The 16,252-nt window shown below is 46.2% G+C and overlaps 1 protein-coding gene across 2 annotated transcripts in view; it reads right to left on the reverse strand.

Annotated features, from left to right (window-relative positions):
* The window catches only part of AK5 (adenylate kinase 5), a 331,424-nt gene that overhangs the window by 20,518 nt on the left and 294,654 nt on the right, over positions 1-16,252 (reverse strand). For both annotated transcript variants that reach the window (XM_045292114.1, XM_004699317.2), the window contains exons 10-11: positions 13,140-13,303; positions 9,187-9,303 (exon numbers count right to left, since the gene is read on the reverse strand). In XM_045292114.1, the coding sequence (XP_045148049.1) occupies positions 9,187-9,303; positions 13,140-13,303 (281 nt within the window). The remainder of the gene's footprint in view (positions 1-9,186; positions 9,304-13,139; positions 13,304-16,252) is intronic.

A 16,252-nucleotide genomic window follows, 5' to 3' on the forward strand; every position in this document is an offset into this window, starting at 1 on the left:
GCCTGTCCTGTTTCAGTCAAAGACAGTGAGACCAAGGTGATTCGGGAAGTTTATTCGAGTGCAAAGCAGAAGGAAACAGGTAGGGTTTGCTACCTCCAAACTGCTTCAAAAATCCATTGTAAAGCATGTTACATGCCCTACACTGTGTGACCAAAAGGCGAGCTTTTAGCATGATCACAAGAGACAAGGAGCAGTGATCGCAAGATACGATGGGCACTCCAACGAGCGTGCCCGAAAAGCAGGCTGAGCCGTGCTCACCGGAGAGGAGCTATCCCTACATTGCTTCCCAGATTTCAGACCGCCGTCCCCTGAAGCCTCAGAGCCCATTGTTCATCGACCTGAGAGATGCTTCTGGAGCTCCATACGCCACTGTTTATCTTAATGGCCTCGCTTACCAATTTCTGGAGTTAGAACATCTCTATGGATGAGGCTTACAAGGAATTCTGGCTGCAAGGGAGGGAGCTGTTACATTTTGAATTTCCAAAACTAAATCTGTATTTCTGGCATGCTGATTAACAGCAAGCTCTCTTTTCTACCTCCTCTCTCATTCTGACCTGTATTACCAGAGTACCTCTCACCTCAGATACCTTGGAGAGTAGAGAACTCTGCCCTTGTCAGAATGAGTCACAGGGCCTTGCAGACAACTCCCTGCCTCAAATACTAGCTTGCTGCCGCCCCTAGAATTCTGCTACAAGCATCATTGGATTCTCCAAGGCCTTTGTGCTTTTAAGGGACTCTGTTAGCACATGTGTGTCCTTGGAAAGGCATGAGGTATCCTGTTGAGGGACCATACACTGCATTTCTACAGCTAACTAACTGCAGCAGGCTAAGGACTTCACATCCAGCCTTTAACTCTTTCAGCTTTCCCTACTTGGAAGCATTCTTGTACCCATTTTATGGACAAGGAAACAAAGGCTCAGAGAGCTTACCTGGCCTAAGGCCACTGAGGAGTAGCTAGGGGCAGAGCTGAGCCAACTGCATGCAAGCCTAAAAGTCTGGTGCACCTGACAAGAAGGACACAGCATGAACTCGGGGTGTCCACGCAGTACCTGTGAAGGGCAGATACACTACGGAAATCCAGCCAGCCACCGAAGTCCTGCTATCAGCTGTATGAAAATCTTAATTTCTATCCAGTGGGTGCCCTCAGACAACCTGGGGTGGGGGCACCTTAACAAGTTGCATACTGTGCGGCAAGTACCTCGTTAATAAATTTACTTGCTTCGTTTGAACTTTCGTCTATCTCTGGTCTGAATAGTGCCCTTCATCTGAATCGTTTCTTCCGAGAAGGACAAGAACGGAGATAGGAGGGCCTTGAAACCTTGACCCTCTTAGGAAAAGTTTGGCTTTTTTTTTTTTTTTTTTGCTCTGATAACGCTTATCCCCACTAAGCCATTACACAATTCAAAGTTTTGCAAAGAGCCAGAAGTCCCATGAAAAGAGCAGAAAAGTCCCATGTAAAATCTCAAGCTAGTCTCCATGGCTCCCCAGCTTCCAGACAACGGGCTGGACAACTAGAAATTCCCGGGGCAGGACTCACTGTCAATTTTTCTTGCTTTATTTTTGGTTAAAGCACCTCGGGAAGGTTAGTAGAATACATTTGCAGGCAGAATCACAGAGTCTGCACATGAACAGTGCTATGGAAGTGTTCGGCGGCGCCTGGCAGAGAAATAGTAATGTCATCACTCACACATCCAGGAAAATTAGGTGCATACTTGGGCTAAGGGCAGAATTTCAGCTAAGAGTCTCCAGGGAGGATCGAGCCAAGAGCAAGCGCCTGCCTTTTACTTCAGTTAACATGTGTTTAATTTGCTTATTGTTGAGTAAAACCCTGGGATAACAGAGAACATCGGTTCAGTTTCACACCAGGAAGTCAGGCGAGGCCCACACCCCTCGAGATGATAGTGATCTATAAAATGGGAATTTAATACCAACTGAATACGCTTAGAAAGATGAAGAAAATGACAAGGTGAAGCATCTACTAGTTAATTTCACCGAGTTTTAGATAGTGAAAATATACTGAATCGGTGGAACAAAGAGTGGAAGATTAAACATAGAAATGCTAATAAGTGTTATCTCTGGGCAATAATTAGTCTTTGTGTTACCTTTTCTGTATTGTTTAATATCTATATATTTTTTATTTTCATACCCAGGAAAAATTTTAATTAAAAAAAACCCCTCCAAATACCCGAATTATTTCTTTATTGTATATCACATACAGGCTTATCAATGCATAAGGTACTCTTCAAGTATTATAGCTTACCTTCCCAACAGGTAATGAGGTAGGCATTTTGAATCTACATTTTCTAGAAGAAGAAATTGAGATATGCTAAGTTAAATGACCTGTGGAGCACCCAGAAAGTGAGCTGTGTGGCAGATTCTGAATACCAGTTTTGAACACCGAAGTCACTAGAACCTGGGTTCTCGGCTGGTGATCAGAAACCTCCTCTTCCTTCATTTCCTTTCTGCCTTCCTTTTCTCTCACATGCCCCGGGCTAATACTTACTCTTCCCCGTCCCAATATGCTGCATAAAGATTCTATTGAAGACACCTGGTAAGCTCAATGAGCGAAAAAAAATTAGCCTTGGATAGGAAGTAATCGAGAAATGCTGTGGGCATGAGTTTGCAGCTGGCCCGTAGCAAAATAGCCAGGGAAATCATCAAAGGCCCGTGCATCCTGCAGAACTCGGCTGCAGGTGTTCAAATGGACCTGGCTTTACAGTGGACCGATGGCCGCATGCACCAGGCCCATCAATGGCGGTGACACAGAAAGGATGGTGACCTTTCTGTAGCCCATTCACAAGCTGATTACAACTGGTAACGCTGTGAAGGAGCTCTGAAGGAATAGCTAGCTGCGCGCTGCCTCCAGCCCTCTCCCACCGGGTTTACTGCGTATTCTAAGCCAGTGGTTCTCAACCTGTGGGTCGAGACTCCTTTGGGGGTGGAATGACCCTTTCACAGGGGTCACCTAAAACCATCTTTCGGATGGTCTTAGGAACCGAGACACCAATCCTCTATCTGTCTCCAGGCGGGTCCGCCCACATGCAGATATGCCCACATACGAGTACCCGACGTGAAGATTGTTAGCCATGCTACACCATGCTTCAAGACAAAATTTCATTTATTTGTCATTAGAAATAAATCTTTCACAATATATAATTACATATTGTTTTTGTGATTCATCACTATGCTTTAATGATGTTCAATTTGTAACAATGAAAATACATCCTGCATATCAGATTTTTACATGACCATTCCTAACAGTAGCAAAATGACAGTTATGAAGTGGCCACGAAAATAATGTTATGGGTGAGGGGTCACCACAACACGAGGATCTGTACTGAAGGGTGGCGGCATTCGAAAGGTTGAGAACCCTGCTAAGCAGACTTGTAATTACCTTGCACCCAGCAAGCTAGCCTGCATAGCTCAGGAAGCCTGCATGCACCCTCCTCCCTTCCGCCCATTCCTCTCACAGCTTGCTTCTAGCAAGGGCATTTTATTCAGGTTGGCTCTCAAAATAGTCCCAGAAAAAGCTGTTAAATGACTCCAACTTTAGCAAAATAATGTTGGAGGGGTCTTGCTTCCATTCTCTTGTGTCAGTTAAAACCTGACTTTGTAAATGTCAACCAACCAGAATTTTCTTGCAACTTCTTGGATAGTTAAGTTCTTGAAACTCTCCTTTCACTGCAGTACTTTGGTGAAGTCTTGGAAGGTCCTGCCTGACCCTGGATTGCTTAGTCCCTTCGACAAAGTCTTTCATTTAAACAGAAACCCCAGTTTGCTCCCTGACAACAAACACACAACCAGTCGATCTCTCTGAGTCTCAAGGGGGGAATCAGACGTAAGTGTCTTTGCCAAATGTCAAATTGTTTTGTTACCGGTACCTTGGAAGAGACTGAGGCAATGGGGTTCCTGCAGGATATGCCTGAGTCCACGGCAGCCAGCTGTGTTTGTAGCACAGCTGTCCTTGGGGCCAGGGTGAAGCCGTTGCTCACTGTGGAAGGTTGGATGTGTGCATGTGCTCCCTTGCACACTTGCCTAATCGACATTATATAATCTTCTGAAATTACATTCCCAGGGACAAATCTGTGGCATTGTTTGTAAGCTCCTTCCAGTAGTATGTAAAAAGACTGTCTTAGTAGCTATCTAAAGATCTCACTTGAGGATTTATGGTTCAGTAATGAAAGGGGGGACCTATGCATTTTTGAAATGTCATTATGACCATTAATATTGGCTGACACTGTTCCATCACCATATTATGACGCTTTCTTTTCCTGATCCTAGTTAGGCGACTTCTCTGCCACATTCTAAAACTGATCTGAATGGAAGCCACAATGGGAGAGGAAGTTTTGCTTTGAGGGATATCATATTTGGACAGAGCATGTGCAGAGTCCATGATAACATCCTGGGACTACGTTTCCCAGAATTCCTTATTACCCCTGTGGAATTCCTGTGCAGGTGGAACTTCCTGAAAATTTTGTGTACAAAGGAACTCTAAAAATTCTGGGCATGCACGTGGAGGCAAGAAATACCGAGGCCAGCCATGCTGGTTAGTAAGGGTTTCTTCCTCCTAGGGGTCTGTAAAATTCTCCTTTGATGACCTAGTCTTCCAAAAGTAAATCTTCTCCTTGATAAGAACAAATTCTAACCCTGCTCATTGCCATTGAGTTGATGGTGACTCATCCCGACCCATATGGGTTTCCGACAGTGTAACTGTTTTTGGTAGTAGAAAGCACAGAGGCTGGTGGTTTTGAACTGCTGTCCGTGTGGATTGCAGCCCAATGTGTAACCCCTACACCACCAGGGCTCCTCGAGGGCTTGAATTCCAGCAACAATAAGGATGATTTGAAATCCTTTATAGCTACAGGCCAAGGGTCAGCCCAATGGGACATGTAGAACACCTCACTCACTCTAACTGGTTACACGGAAGAGAGGGGTGGACGAGCAGAGCTTGAGAAGTTTGTAGAAGGTGAGACGTAAGAATGAGTGACTCTAAAATGAGATGTTTCCTAGCCTCTCACAGCGTACAGTTATATATGTTAAGTTGCTGGATGCCCGCAAACCTCCCTAAACAGGGCTTGCCGGGTATTTGGATTCACATGGCACAGAAAAGAGACGTGTATCTGGACCACACTCACATTGGCAGAGGAGGAAATCCAAGTGTTTTGACATCAGCTCCCAGATCATGGACCACACAAGTGGGGAGAAGTGGGTCACACACTGGGCTGCTATCTTCAAGATCAGCAATTAGAAACCACCGACTACTGACACAGAAAGACGAGGCTTTCTATTCCTGTAAAGAGTTCTAGCTCAGAAACCCCCAGGGACGGCTAGTTCTACCCTGTCCTGTAGGTCACTGAGAGTCGGAACTGGCTTCATGATAGTCAATTGACCTACAGGACTTTCAATCGTGTTGCTGATCAGAGCAGCATGGGACTCCAGGGGCCTAAATTCTACGATTTGCTTTTAGATCCAGTTTTAAAAGCCCCCAATGGAGACTAAAAATCAAAGTTCTGTTGTTATCTGCACCTGGTATTTGACCTGTGGACCTCCCTTCCCCAACTCAGAAAAGATGGCCACTTTTGTTTTAAGATGTCCACTTTTACTACATATCTTATTTTTATAATCTTTTATATATAACAGACCCTTAACTATTTGGGGGCACGAAAAGCAAGTACTATTACCTTTGAAGGCAATTAAAAAAAAGATTTGTGGAACTTTTTGTCGCAGCAGTTCTAAGCCGGTGCAGGACCATCTCAGATTATGCCCTTGCTCAACAATGACTTAAGGAACGCCTGAAAGTTTAAGTGCTGAAAAAGTTAGTCACCTCCTTTGAAAGTCATACCTGCTTTTGACTCTGCCAGCCTCTTTGGCAGTCACACGCCTCTTCTTCCCTTAAGTTCACAGGCAAGGTACGTGTGCAATCACACGCCAGCCACCCTGAAACCAGAATCCCAGTATGCCGCTGCGCCCTCTGCAGGGTTCAGAACACTCTCCCACTGGAGCTTCATCTTGTTTCCTTAACTGCCTGTCTTTACGAGGCAGGGAGCAATTTTAGGGCCAGGACCCCAGACTAGTACGTGGATCAAATGTGAGGTGATGTCAGATAAACGCCCCTGCTCCTCAGTGTAGCTTTTCCACAGCCTAGACACTGGTTAAGAGATTGGAACAAACAAACCCCTCAGCCCAATCAATTCCATTTTTTGGAGGAAAAAAAAAGTTGATTTATATCGCGACCTGCAGTCCTGGAAGTGATTTGTTGTGTGAGAAGGAGCTTATTAGCATTCTGGTGAGCGAGTGCTCCCCACCAAGTCAGCTCTGGAGGAGGGATAGAGGGAATCATCGGGAACCCACCATAGTCCCAAGCCACACGAATCCACTTCTCTCCTCCTTTCTGCTCCCCTCCCTGGTTGACAACGGTGCTGAGCAGAGGTGCACGAGCTGCCAGGCAGGGCCAGGGTACCCCCTTGCCAACTAGCATGCTTTACTTAAGCAGGACTGGAGGTTTTCTTGGACTCTTATTGCAAATCGGAATTACAGGGAAAGGGGAGCAACGGTATCTTTTCACTACTTAGATACCATTGTTGCCTGGTTGGCCGCCATTGTGCCAGCCTCAACTCTTGGGACCCCATGCAGAATGGGAGGGAAGGCTGCCAGGCTCTGGCCATCAGCACTGAGCTGTTGTGATTCCTGGGGTGGTCCCTGGCTGACGACGGAAAGGTACCTGCAGACTTCTCGTCCTCGCTTGTTTACTGGAGCAGCTCCGCTAAAACCTGGTCAGCATCAGAGCACCCACAAGCCCTCCGCCGGCGTTAGGTGGGGGCTGCACACGAGTACTTTAGATGGAAATGGAACGGGGTAGAAGGCCAAAATCCTACCATCCTACCACTGAGCCACCAGGATCTCTAGATACTATCGGGGGACGGGGTGGGGGAGCTCAGAAATAGGTCAAACTGAATACAAGTAGGGTTCATTGTAACCAAAGCTGTCATGTGAGAGATGGATGGATAGGAGTCTTCTTAGTCGTCGTCCGACAACGTTTGCAGCACTGAAGAGAATGAACTCTGAAGCCAGACAGGTCTGGATATGAGTTATGCCTTTGCCACTTGCCAGAGATTGATTTCCCCTCGCCAGATTTCATCTCTCACCTGTAGCATAAGGAAGTGCTTGGCTGTGAGCTGAACTGGGTGGGTTGAACCTACCAGCCGCTCCTCGGGAAACAAGATATGGCAGTCTAAAGAATCCAAACCAAACTCACTGCCATCGAGTTGGTGGCCGACCCATAGTGACCTTACAGGCTATGACAGAACTGCCCCTGAGTTTCAGAGGCTGCAGCTGTTTATAGGAGTAGAAAGCCCCGTCTTTCTCCTGCGGAGGGGCGAGTGGTGTCTGTCTGCTGACCGTGTGGTCAGTAGCTCAATGCATAACCAGTACACCACACAGGTTCCAATCTAAAGATTGGAATCTAAAGATCTAAACTGCCCTATGGGGCAGTTTGTGTGTGTGTGTGTTTTCCTTTAGGGTTGTTATGAGTTTAAATTGACATGACAGACCCTAACAACAAAAGAATCTATCTCACAGGGAATTAGGGGGGGAAAATAAACAAAATAAACTAATATATATGAAAGTGCTTTGTAAACTAGTCTAAAAGAAATGCTTATGTAAATATCCTTTTAATATTCTAGAATTTTTGTTTCATAAATGTAGAGAATTGTGGTTCTGTCTTCTTAGATTTTTAAGATCAGAGATAATGTTGGTATGTAAAATTTATAGCACATTACCTAGCCCAGAGTAGATTCAGTAAATGGTAGCTCTATTGGTTATGACTCCCTGTTCCCCTAGAGTGGCCCTGACCTGTCTGGGACCTCTCTGCATAGGAGTGGGTAGAGATCAGGGAGGTTTCAGGGAAGGAGAATGGGGAGGTACATATGTGTTGATTCTGCCTGCCCAACATCCATTCCCTAGTCTTTTTGTAAAAGCATCTCTTTCCCCCTACCCAACTTTGGGTAATTTCTCTCTCTTCTCTTAGTCTGTGTGGTACACACTCCCCTTCACCCGTTTCCCCCATGGACACTTAGGATTTATTAGGAATTGAGTTGTACAGTATACCCCAAATATGTGCTAAGGTAGCTAGGCAATACTTCTCGGTATTATGTAATTATCCTCCATTTTGTAGCTTGATGTAAATAATCTCTGTGTTGTAAATCCTGACAAATGAGAATGAAGCAGGATTAGGTTGTATCTCTTTTATCATATAAGCGATGAAAGAAGCAAGTGAAGAGCAGAGGGACCCACTATCACCAGGAAGAGGATCAGGCGCAGATGACATCCTTGGGCCCCAGGTCCTTGCACTGGAAACCTTCTAGACCCAGCAGAAGCTTGAGAACCGTTCCCCAGAGCCGAGCAACCTGTGGGTCCTGACCCCTTTGGGGGTCGAAAGACCCTTTCACAGGGATCGTCCGATTCTTAACAGTAGCAAAAGTACAGCTAAGAAGTAGCAACAAAATAACGTTATGGTTGGGGGTCACCACCACCTGAGGAACTGCGTTAGATGGCTGCGGCATCAGGAAGGCTGAGGACCCCTGAGATAGAGAGAGAGTCTTTCCTTGCAGTTGGCACCGTCAGCTCAGACTTGTAACCTCCTAAACTGTAAGAGCGTAACTTTGTTAAAGTCATCTACTCGTGGGATTTTTTTGTTAGCAGCATTAGACACCGAAGACAAGGCTGGGCCAATCGGTGCATTCCATCCCACATCCCTTGTGGCCACTGTGATTGGTCTAGCAATGGACAACAAAACACAACCCTGAGTTTTTTGCTGAACCTCTTAGGAAAGAGAAACACTCTTTTCTGCAAGCCCACTTACATGGTAGCTTACATGCTTAGGATCAGGAGAAAATGAGGCCGACAGAGAGGAAAGAAAACTCTATGAGCTTGAGAAAGATGGTTCAGCAACGTGTTGGATGTCTGGAGCAGACCCAGTCTGAACGCCTCCACCCCTGTTTCTTCTTTACTTGAGCCAACAAATCCCACCCCAGCCTGTTAAAGGGTTTTTTTTCTTTCCTTTTTTTCCCATTTGTAACTGAAATTTCTGATTAATGTAATTGGAAAAAAAGTAGAAGTTGAATTTATTCCCATAATCTCAATGACATCCCCTCTATTTTCTCCTGGGAAATTCCCATGCTAGCTCACCCTGCGTCCGAATTCTTCGCCTTGTTTCACTTCCCGAGGATAGCCGTCAATCAGGAAGCCCTGGGTGTCGCCGAGGCTGGCTGCCATCGCTTCCTTCAGGAGTGCCAGCACGATGCCCTGGGGCAGAGGGAAAGTGAGCGGTCAGGACCAGGGCTCTTTCCACAGAACAACACCGGGAACACCACGGCACACACAGCCCAGCTGCCAGCGAGTAGTCATTTCACGTGTGTCAGAGGATTTCACTGGCTGAGTTTTGGGAGGTAAATTGTCAGGGCTTCTTCCAAGGGACCTCTGGGGGGCCTTGAACTTCCGACCTTTTGGTTAGCTCCTGAAAATTTTTATCAGCTGTGCACCCAGAAACTCCAGAATCACTACCAAACCCAAACCAAATCCGCTGACAAGGAGTCCCTTCTGACTCATAGTGACCCCATCTGGTGTTTCTGAGGCTGTACATCTTTATAGGCGCCGATAGCCTCATCTTTCTCCTTTGGAGTGGCTGGTGGATTTGAACTGCCAATCACCTTGTCATTATCGATCCAATGCTTACCAGGCAGCACCACTACTCTGCATTAATCCCCTTTTTACTGGAGGGGAAAAGGTTCAGATAAAATTAATAAAAGATACCAATACACCATATTTTGTCAATTCTAAATTCTATTTCTTTCTTCACCAGTTTATTGTTTATGAAAATTTAGTAGGTATCTTATAATCAGTGCTGGGACATAGCTAACCTGTTAATAGTGCTTTTTCTTACTGGTATAGTCTTGTTAGATGCCATCAACTCATTTCTGACCCATAACAACTGTATGGACAAGAGAGAGAAACACTGCACAGTCCCGGGCCGCCCTCACAGTCATTCCCACGCCCAAACTCATTGTTGCAGCCACTGTGTCAATCCATCTCCCTGGGGGCCTTCCTTTTTTTCGCTGCCCTTCCATCTTACCAGGGGTATATTCTTACTGGTTATATTTTGCTGGTGTGCCTTAAAATGGATGGCATCTTAGATGCAATGAAATAGAGTAGGCACACTTCATATTGGAGCTATCCATAAATTAGGCAAAATGGTGGCATTAAAGGTAGTCAGAGTATGGCATGCAATGTATTTCACTATTGATCTTTTTCCAGTAGACATTTTATATGATTTGACATCATTGCTATAAAAACACTTTTAGTAGATGAGAAGAAGCATTATCTTCTAGAAACATTTTTTCCACTGTTAGGGTTTTTTATGAAACACAAATGTGAAAGAGAAGGGGGTCTTGAAAGCTTGAGAATGAGTGTAGGAAAGATGTCATCCATTGCCTAAATGGGAGGACGTCCCCTGTCCCCTGCTGGTGTCCCCTGGCCTTTGACAGAGGCTGAGGGTATGGACAGCCTATCACAAGGGAAATAGGAATCTTTTCCTAAATAGTCATGAATTATTTCCATAAGAAGTTTGTATTCTTGTGAGGGAGACAGATAATAGATAAATATATCCTGATAACTGCTCCACACAAAATTGAAGCAGGGCGAAGAGACACAGAGAACTGGAGGTGCTATTTTAGTAGGGGTGCCAGGGAGGTCCTCTTCTGATATATTGTGACACTGAGGCAGAAATATGAATGAAGTGCGGGTAAAGGCACCCACACTGTGACCACCTGCAGGAAGAGCAGGCCAGGGTGAGGGAATAGCACAGACCGGGAGAAAGAGCCTGGCCCCTTGAAGGAACAAAGAGGTTGATGGCTGGGGAGAGTGGGCCAGTCGACAGTGTGAAGAAACAAAGTTGGAGAGGGGCCAGAGGACAGAGCCCATGGGGCCTTGCAGGCGAGGACACAAAACAAACACAACAATAAACCCAAACCAGTACTGCTGAGGCCATTCCCAATACGGTGAGCCACGGTGTATCCTAGCAGAACTGTGCCTCAGGAGATTTTCGATGGCTGGCTTTAAAAAAGCAGATGGTCAAGACTTTGCTGGCTAGCGGCCAAGCACGAAAACCACGTACACGACCTTAGGAGCCCTGGTGGCACAGTGGGTCACTTAGGAGCCCTGGTGGCACAGTGGGTCACTCATTGGGCTGCTAGCCACAAGGTCAGCGGTTTCCCCCCAGCAGCCATTTGGTGGGAGAAAGAGAAGGTAGAGGTTTAAAGCCTTGGAAGTCCACAGGGACAGCTCTACTCTGTCCTGTGAGGGCTATTATCAGTCAGAATCAACTGATGGAAGTTTTAAAATATATATTTTTTGAGGGATGCTGTGGGCCAGGGAAGGAGTTCTGGTGGTATCGTGTTGGGCTACTAAGTTCAAGGTCAACTGTTTGAATCCCCCAGTCACTGTTTGAGAGAACGATGAGGCTGTCTACTCCGATAAAGATTTTCAGTCTTGGAAACCCACAGGGGGAGTTCTACCCTGTCCCATAGGGTTGCTATGAGTTGGAATTGACTCGGGGGCAGAATTTTGTGGGCCAGGGGAAGGACTCTGATTTCATTCTAGATGGTGTGTTATTAGAAGGTTCTAGGGAAAGGGCAACACCATTTGCTAAATGTTGTAAAGGAACTGACCAGACTGCTGAGATCAGAGTAGACCGGAAGAGGAAAAAGTCGGAGCAGGGAGTAGGCGCTAAAGAGGCGAGGGCAGTGGTTGTTTTCTCTCTATGACGACCATTCTGGCTTTCACTTGGGGCATGGACTGCATCTGGCTAAGAAGGGAGCAGGGAGCTCCATTAGATAACAGAGCCTAGCATGGGACCTAGTGCGGTGGGGATTTAGTACCAATGACATCCAGCTTCTCCAAGACGGTCATGGCTTGATATGAACAAAGTTACACAAAAGGGATAGTCCTTATCTTACGTATCTAGGACGATACCAACTGCCACAGTTCTCAGAACTAGATAAAAACTTTATCATTTTCTATTTTCTGATTCTAGGCTCCGCTATCCCACATTCACCTCTGCTTTGAAGATTTTAAACTCCAATGTTTGGGTCAATCTTGGGGAAAATGGTAAAACAGGCCATTTTTTGTCTTTGATGCCCCAGTGGAATTTTCCCAGCTCCCACCTGCACATTCCAGAGTCCGTTGATGTCATGCCCTCCCTCTTGTGATAAAATATGTTCCCAGGAACGGTCTTATCTGCAGGTTATTTGGAATTGTTCCAGGGTGATTTCGTGAAAATGCCAAGTTCAGTCCCTGGTTTTCACTCACACCACGCTCAGTGCGACGTGTCCTTGCACTTGTCTCCTTCAGGAAGCATAAAATGTAGAGAGACAAGGTGCCCACGGAGCCAAGTAGAACTGCCAAGTGGGCTTTGTGGGGCTGCAAGTCTTTATAGGAGTAGAAGACCTAAACCTTCTCTCGTGGTTTCAAACCGCTGCCCAATATGTAACCCACTATGATAGCAGGTCCCCAGTATCTGGGTAAGAGGGCTAAATTATCAAAGAGCAGGAAGTTTGGGGGAAGCTAACATCCTCCATTCTGGAAGCGACAGTTAGTGGTTCTCCATTCTCCATTCCCTCGTCTCCTTTCCTGCTCACACCCAAGTTTCAACAGTGCACCTGGCTACCCAGAGATAAACTAGATTTCGCAGCTTCTCCTGCTGGAACACAGATGGTGGAAGGTAAGCAAGAGCGATGCGTGCCATTTCCAAGTTACGTCTTTGGAATCGTATGAGGCTCTCTTTGCCCTTGCCTGGGGCTGGGCTGTGGACATGCTGGTGGTGAGTTCGTTTCCACCCTGTTGGATAGCACTCGAGGGCCTGGCGGAAAGCAAAACAGAAGGACCCAGGCAGCACCTCTAAGTAGGACAGCGGTGGTATCTCCTCTGGACCTCCTGCCGCCTCGGGGGTTTCAAAAAGGAGAGAAATAAAGCACAGCTATGTCCCATTGGAGTTCTTTGCTGCAGCAGCCGGGATGAATGCTAACATTCCACAATACCTCTGGAGCCTGGAAAGGCAGCTGGGCAGGGCAGGCGGTGTTGCTTACCGTGGGAACCAGGCCTCCTCTTTCCATGATGTCTCTGATCACTTTGCTTCTTTCCGTTTCTGATGACAGCTCCCTGCGCAGAAGCTCACCGGTCGAGAGATGTGTCAATCCATATTTTTCCACCAGCTTTGTGCACTGTGTGCCTTTTCCAGAGCCAGGGCCACCTTGAAAAGAAGCCATGTAGTTAGTCATGCAACCCAAATCTTTATCTTTGCCTGCAGTCATCGTGGGGAGCCCGCCTCAGTGCTTCCCTGACCCAGCACGGAGGGTGCCCTGCGGTAGATGAGAAGCTGTGCTGAGGAGCTGCAGAGGTGAGGCAGAGGTGCGAGTTAGCTTGATGCTTTAGTTGGATGAATTCGGCAAAGTGGTTGTTAAAATGGCACTTCTTATTAGGGCTCTTTTATGTGAGGGGCTGTGGAAATCACAAATTTACATGGCTTATTATTTTTTAACATTCATCTGAGCAACCGTGGGTTCTAAGTGCCCATAGTAATGTTCATTCTGTCCCTAGGTATTACAATTTAGATGGAACTATGCTTGTAATATTTATTCATTCGTTTCATAAAGCTCATTATACTTTTGGTGAAATACTACATTTTAGTCCTTTGTATTTGTACTTGCACTTGTTTCCTTGGGTAAACATATAAAGAGACAAGGTGCCAAACAACCAGAGGGTGGCATGCAGCTGTCATTTGTGACAGCCTTGTTATGCCCCAAATTTCCATGAGATATTCTGAGTGAATCGTGCAATTCCTGAAAGCGTTCAAAGAGCTAAAAATATTGTCAAGAAAATTACTGTCAATTGAGCAGAAGCAGAAAGGGGTTTCTCAAAGAAGAACACACTAGGTTCAAAGAAGAGAAGAGGTCTGTTTCTAACATATCAAACCTAAGAACGATTGTCTTATTGGCCTCCCTCTAAAGAAATGGGGTTCTAACCCCACAGTGAAAAGCTGTTAAATCACAGTTGATGATGCTTGGGTAAAAGCAAAGAATGCTGCAAGTGAGGATGCCAATCAAGAAGCAAGATGGAACTATCTTAAATGACAGTTTTATTTTTTTGTCAGGCACTTAATATTTTTTCATTAATATTTAAAAACTTATAAAATAATCTAGTTTTCTGTACCTGCTATTGTCATTATTTAAATATTAACTATATAAAATAATAAAATGCCTTTTGCTATATCTTTTTTTATATAGTCATTGGAGTAGTGGACCAGTTGCTAAAGTATTTGAATCCCACCACAGATATAGGGGTAATGAGATAGCGTCTTCAGCTTCCAAGAGCGTACGGTCTATGGGAGAGAAGTGCAATTGCAGCAAAACAACAGGCAGTTAGTAGATAAGGAGGACTTCCGACTGCTGTAGAGGCAAAAGAAGGGCACAGGACTCCATTTTCCTAGGGAAGCAAGTCAGAGATGTTTCCTGGGGAACCGAATTCACTCCTCCAGCGCATGTTCAAAGTACTGGCCATAGCACTTTGTACCTCTCCTATCGCTTGGACCTTAGAAAGGATGTACATGTTTTAAAGCGAAGCTATGGTTTCTTGACAGGTACTTTATCGAGGTCTAGCTATGTCCGGAGACAGTGTTTTCCTCTCTCCAGCCCTTCCCGCAGGAATTCTGCTCTCTGAGGTTTCCCATGTCAAAACTGCAGTTTGGCATTCTTAAGAGACCCAAACTGTGTTCCTTCTAAGGTTATTTGAGGTTTAGAAACAAAAAGAAGTCTGAAGGGCAAGACCAGAGCTGTGGGGTTGGTGGGTACTGTTTCCCCGTGGTCATAGGACAGCCCTTGCCACCCTTGAAGAATGGGCAAGTGCATTGTTAAAATGGGGAAAATCGCTTGGCTCATTTGCCTGACTTTTTCTCGCCGATGCAGTTTTCAATTTCCTTAAAACTTTCTCATAATAAGCCTCCATGATTGTCCCAAGTCCATAGAGAAAATGTACCAAGATGACCTTTTTGGAATTCCCCAAATAACTGTAGAGCAAGCAGTATGGGAGGTCCTGTCTGACTTCCTCTGGCTCCACAACAGAGAAAGACAACCCATCTTCTCATCTGCCCAAGGCTTATTGCCAGAAAGCAGAAGTCAGACCTGCTTCCACCTGCCATCCTTCTTTTACCCTCTCCTGACACCAGCGGGTTCTCCTACAATTCTCCTGTTTCTGCTGGACTTGGCTGCTGGCTGTGGAGTGGTGCTGCCGAGGACCAGTGACCGGATCCTCAGGGTTTCCTGCTCTTGTATTGTGGCAACTGTGTACCTCCTAACAACCCCTTCTTCTCATTGTAAGTATTGCCCGTGAGTTCTCTGTGGCCACTGTCACTGATGACTGACCCCACCGGACAGTAGGCGTGGATGGTGTCAGAGTAGGGTAAAGAAGGATGGAGGGGGACAATAGGCCTTGGGCTGGGGAGGAGTTCATTCTCTTTCTCCCATTTTCTCACTCTCCTGCCTGCCCTGCCTGGCCCGCCCCCACTTCTTCTCTTGTCTCCCAACACTATCCCTTTAAGAAGCTATATCCTTCCAGACCCCTGTGCTTTGGCTCTTTCTCATCTTTGGCCCAGAAGGCCCTTCTTCCCTGCTTCTCTTCTCTAGTCTAAGAATCCCTTTCAACCCTTCAGTCTAACTAAAATGTTTTTGCCATGAAGCCTGCCCAGCTCTCGGGGGCAGGAAGTAACCCTCTTCTTCCCCTGCTCTGTGAGTGCTTCGGACAGCATGTGGATGCATTGTCCGTCTCACCCTTGGTCGCTATGTTTCTTCGCTGGGTTCTGCCCCGAGGGCCTCAGTGGCACTTGCACATAGTGAAAAGCTTTGTCCTCAGGCAGTGTTAGTAAGTGAATTGCTACGGTCCTGCTATCAACCCTACCCCCACCCCACCACACACCCAGCCCAGGAGCAGCCTAGTCATTACGGGCTTGCCTGGGTGTGCCCTTGATGTAATTGGGGGTACTAGGGGTCATATGGGAACCCTGGTATTGTAGTGGTTATGCATTGGGCTACTAACTGCCAGGCCAGCAGTTTGAAACTATCAGCCACTTAGCGGGAGAAAGAGCTTTCTACTCCTGTTAAGAGTTATAGTTTTGGCAACTCTCGGGGCCAATTCTACACTGTCCTAT

This window comes from Echinops telfairi, unplaced genomic scaffold, assembly GCF_000313985.2.
Source record: "Echinops telfairi isolate 266 unplaced genomic scaffold, ASM31398v2 ScPeMD7_443;HRSCAF=831, whole genome shotgun sequence".
Classification (NCBI taxonomy): Eukaryota; Metazoa; Chordata; class Mammalia; order Afrosoricida; family Tenrecidae; genus Echinops; species Echinops telfairi.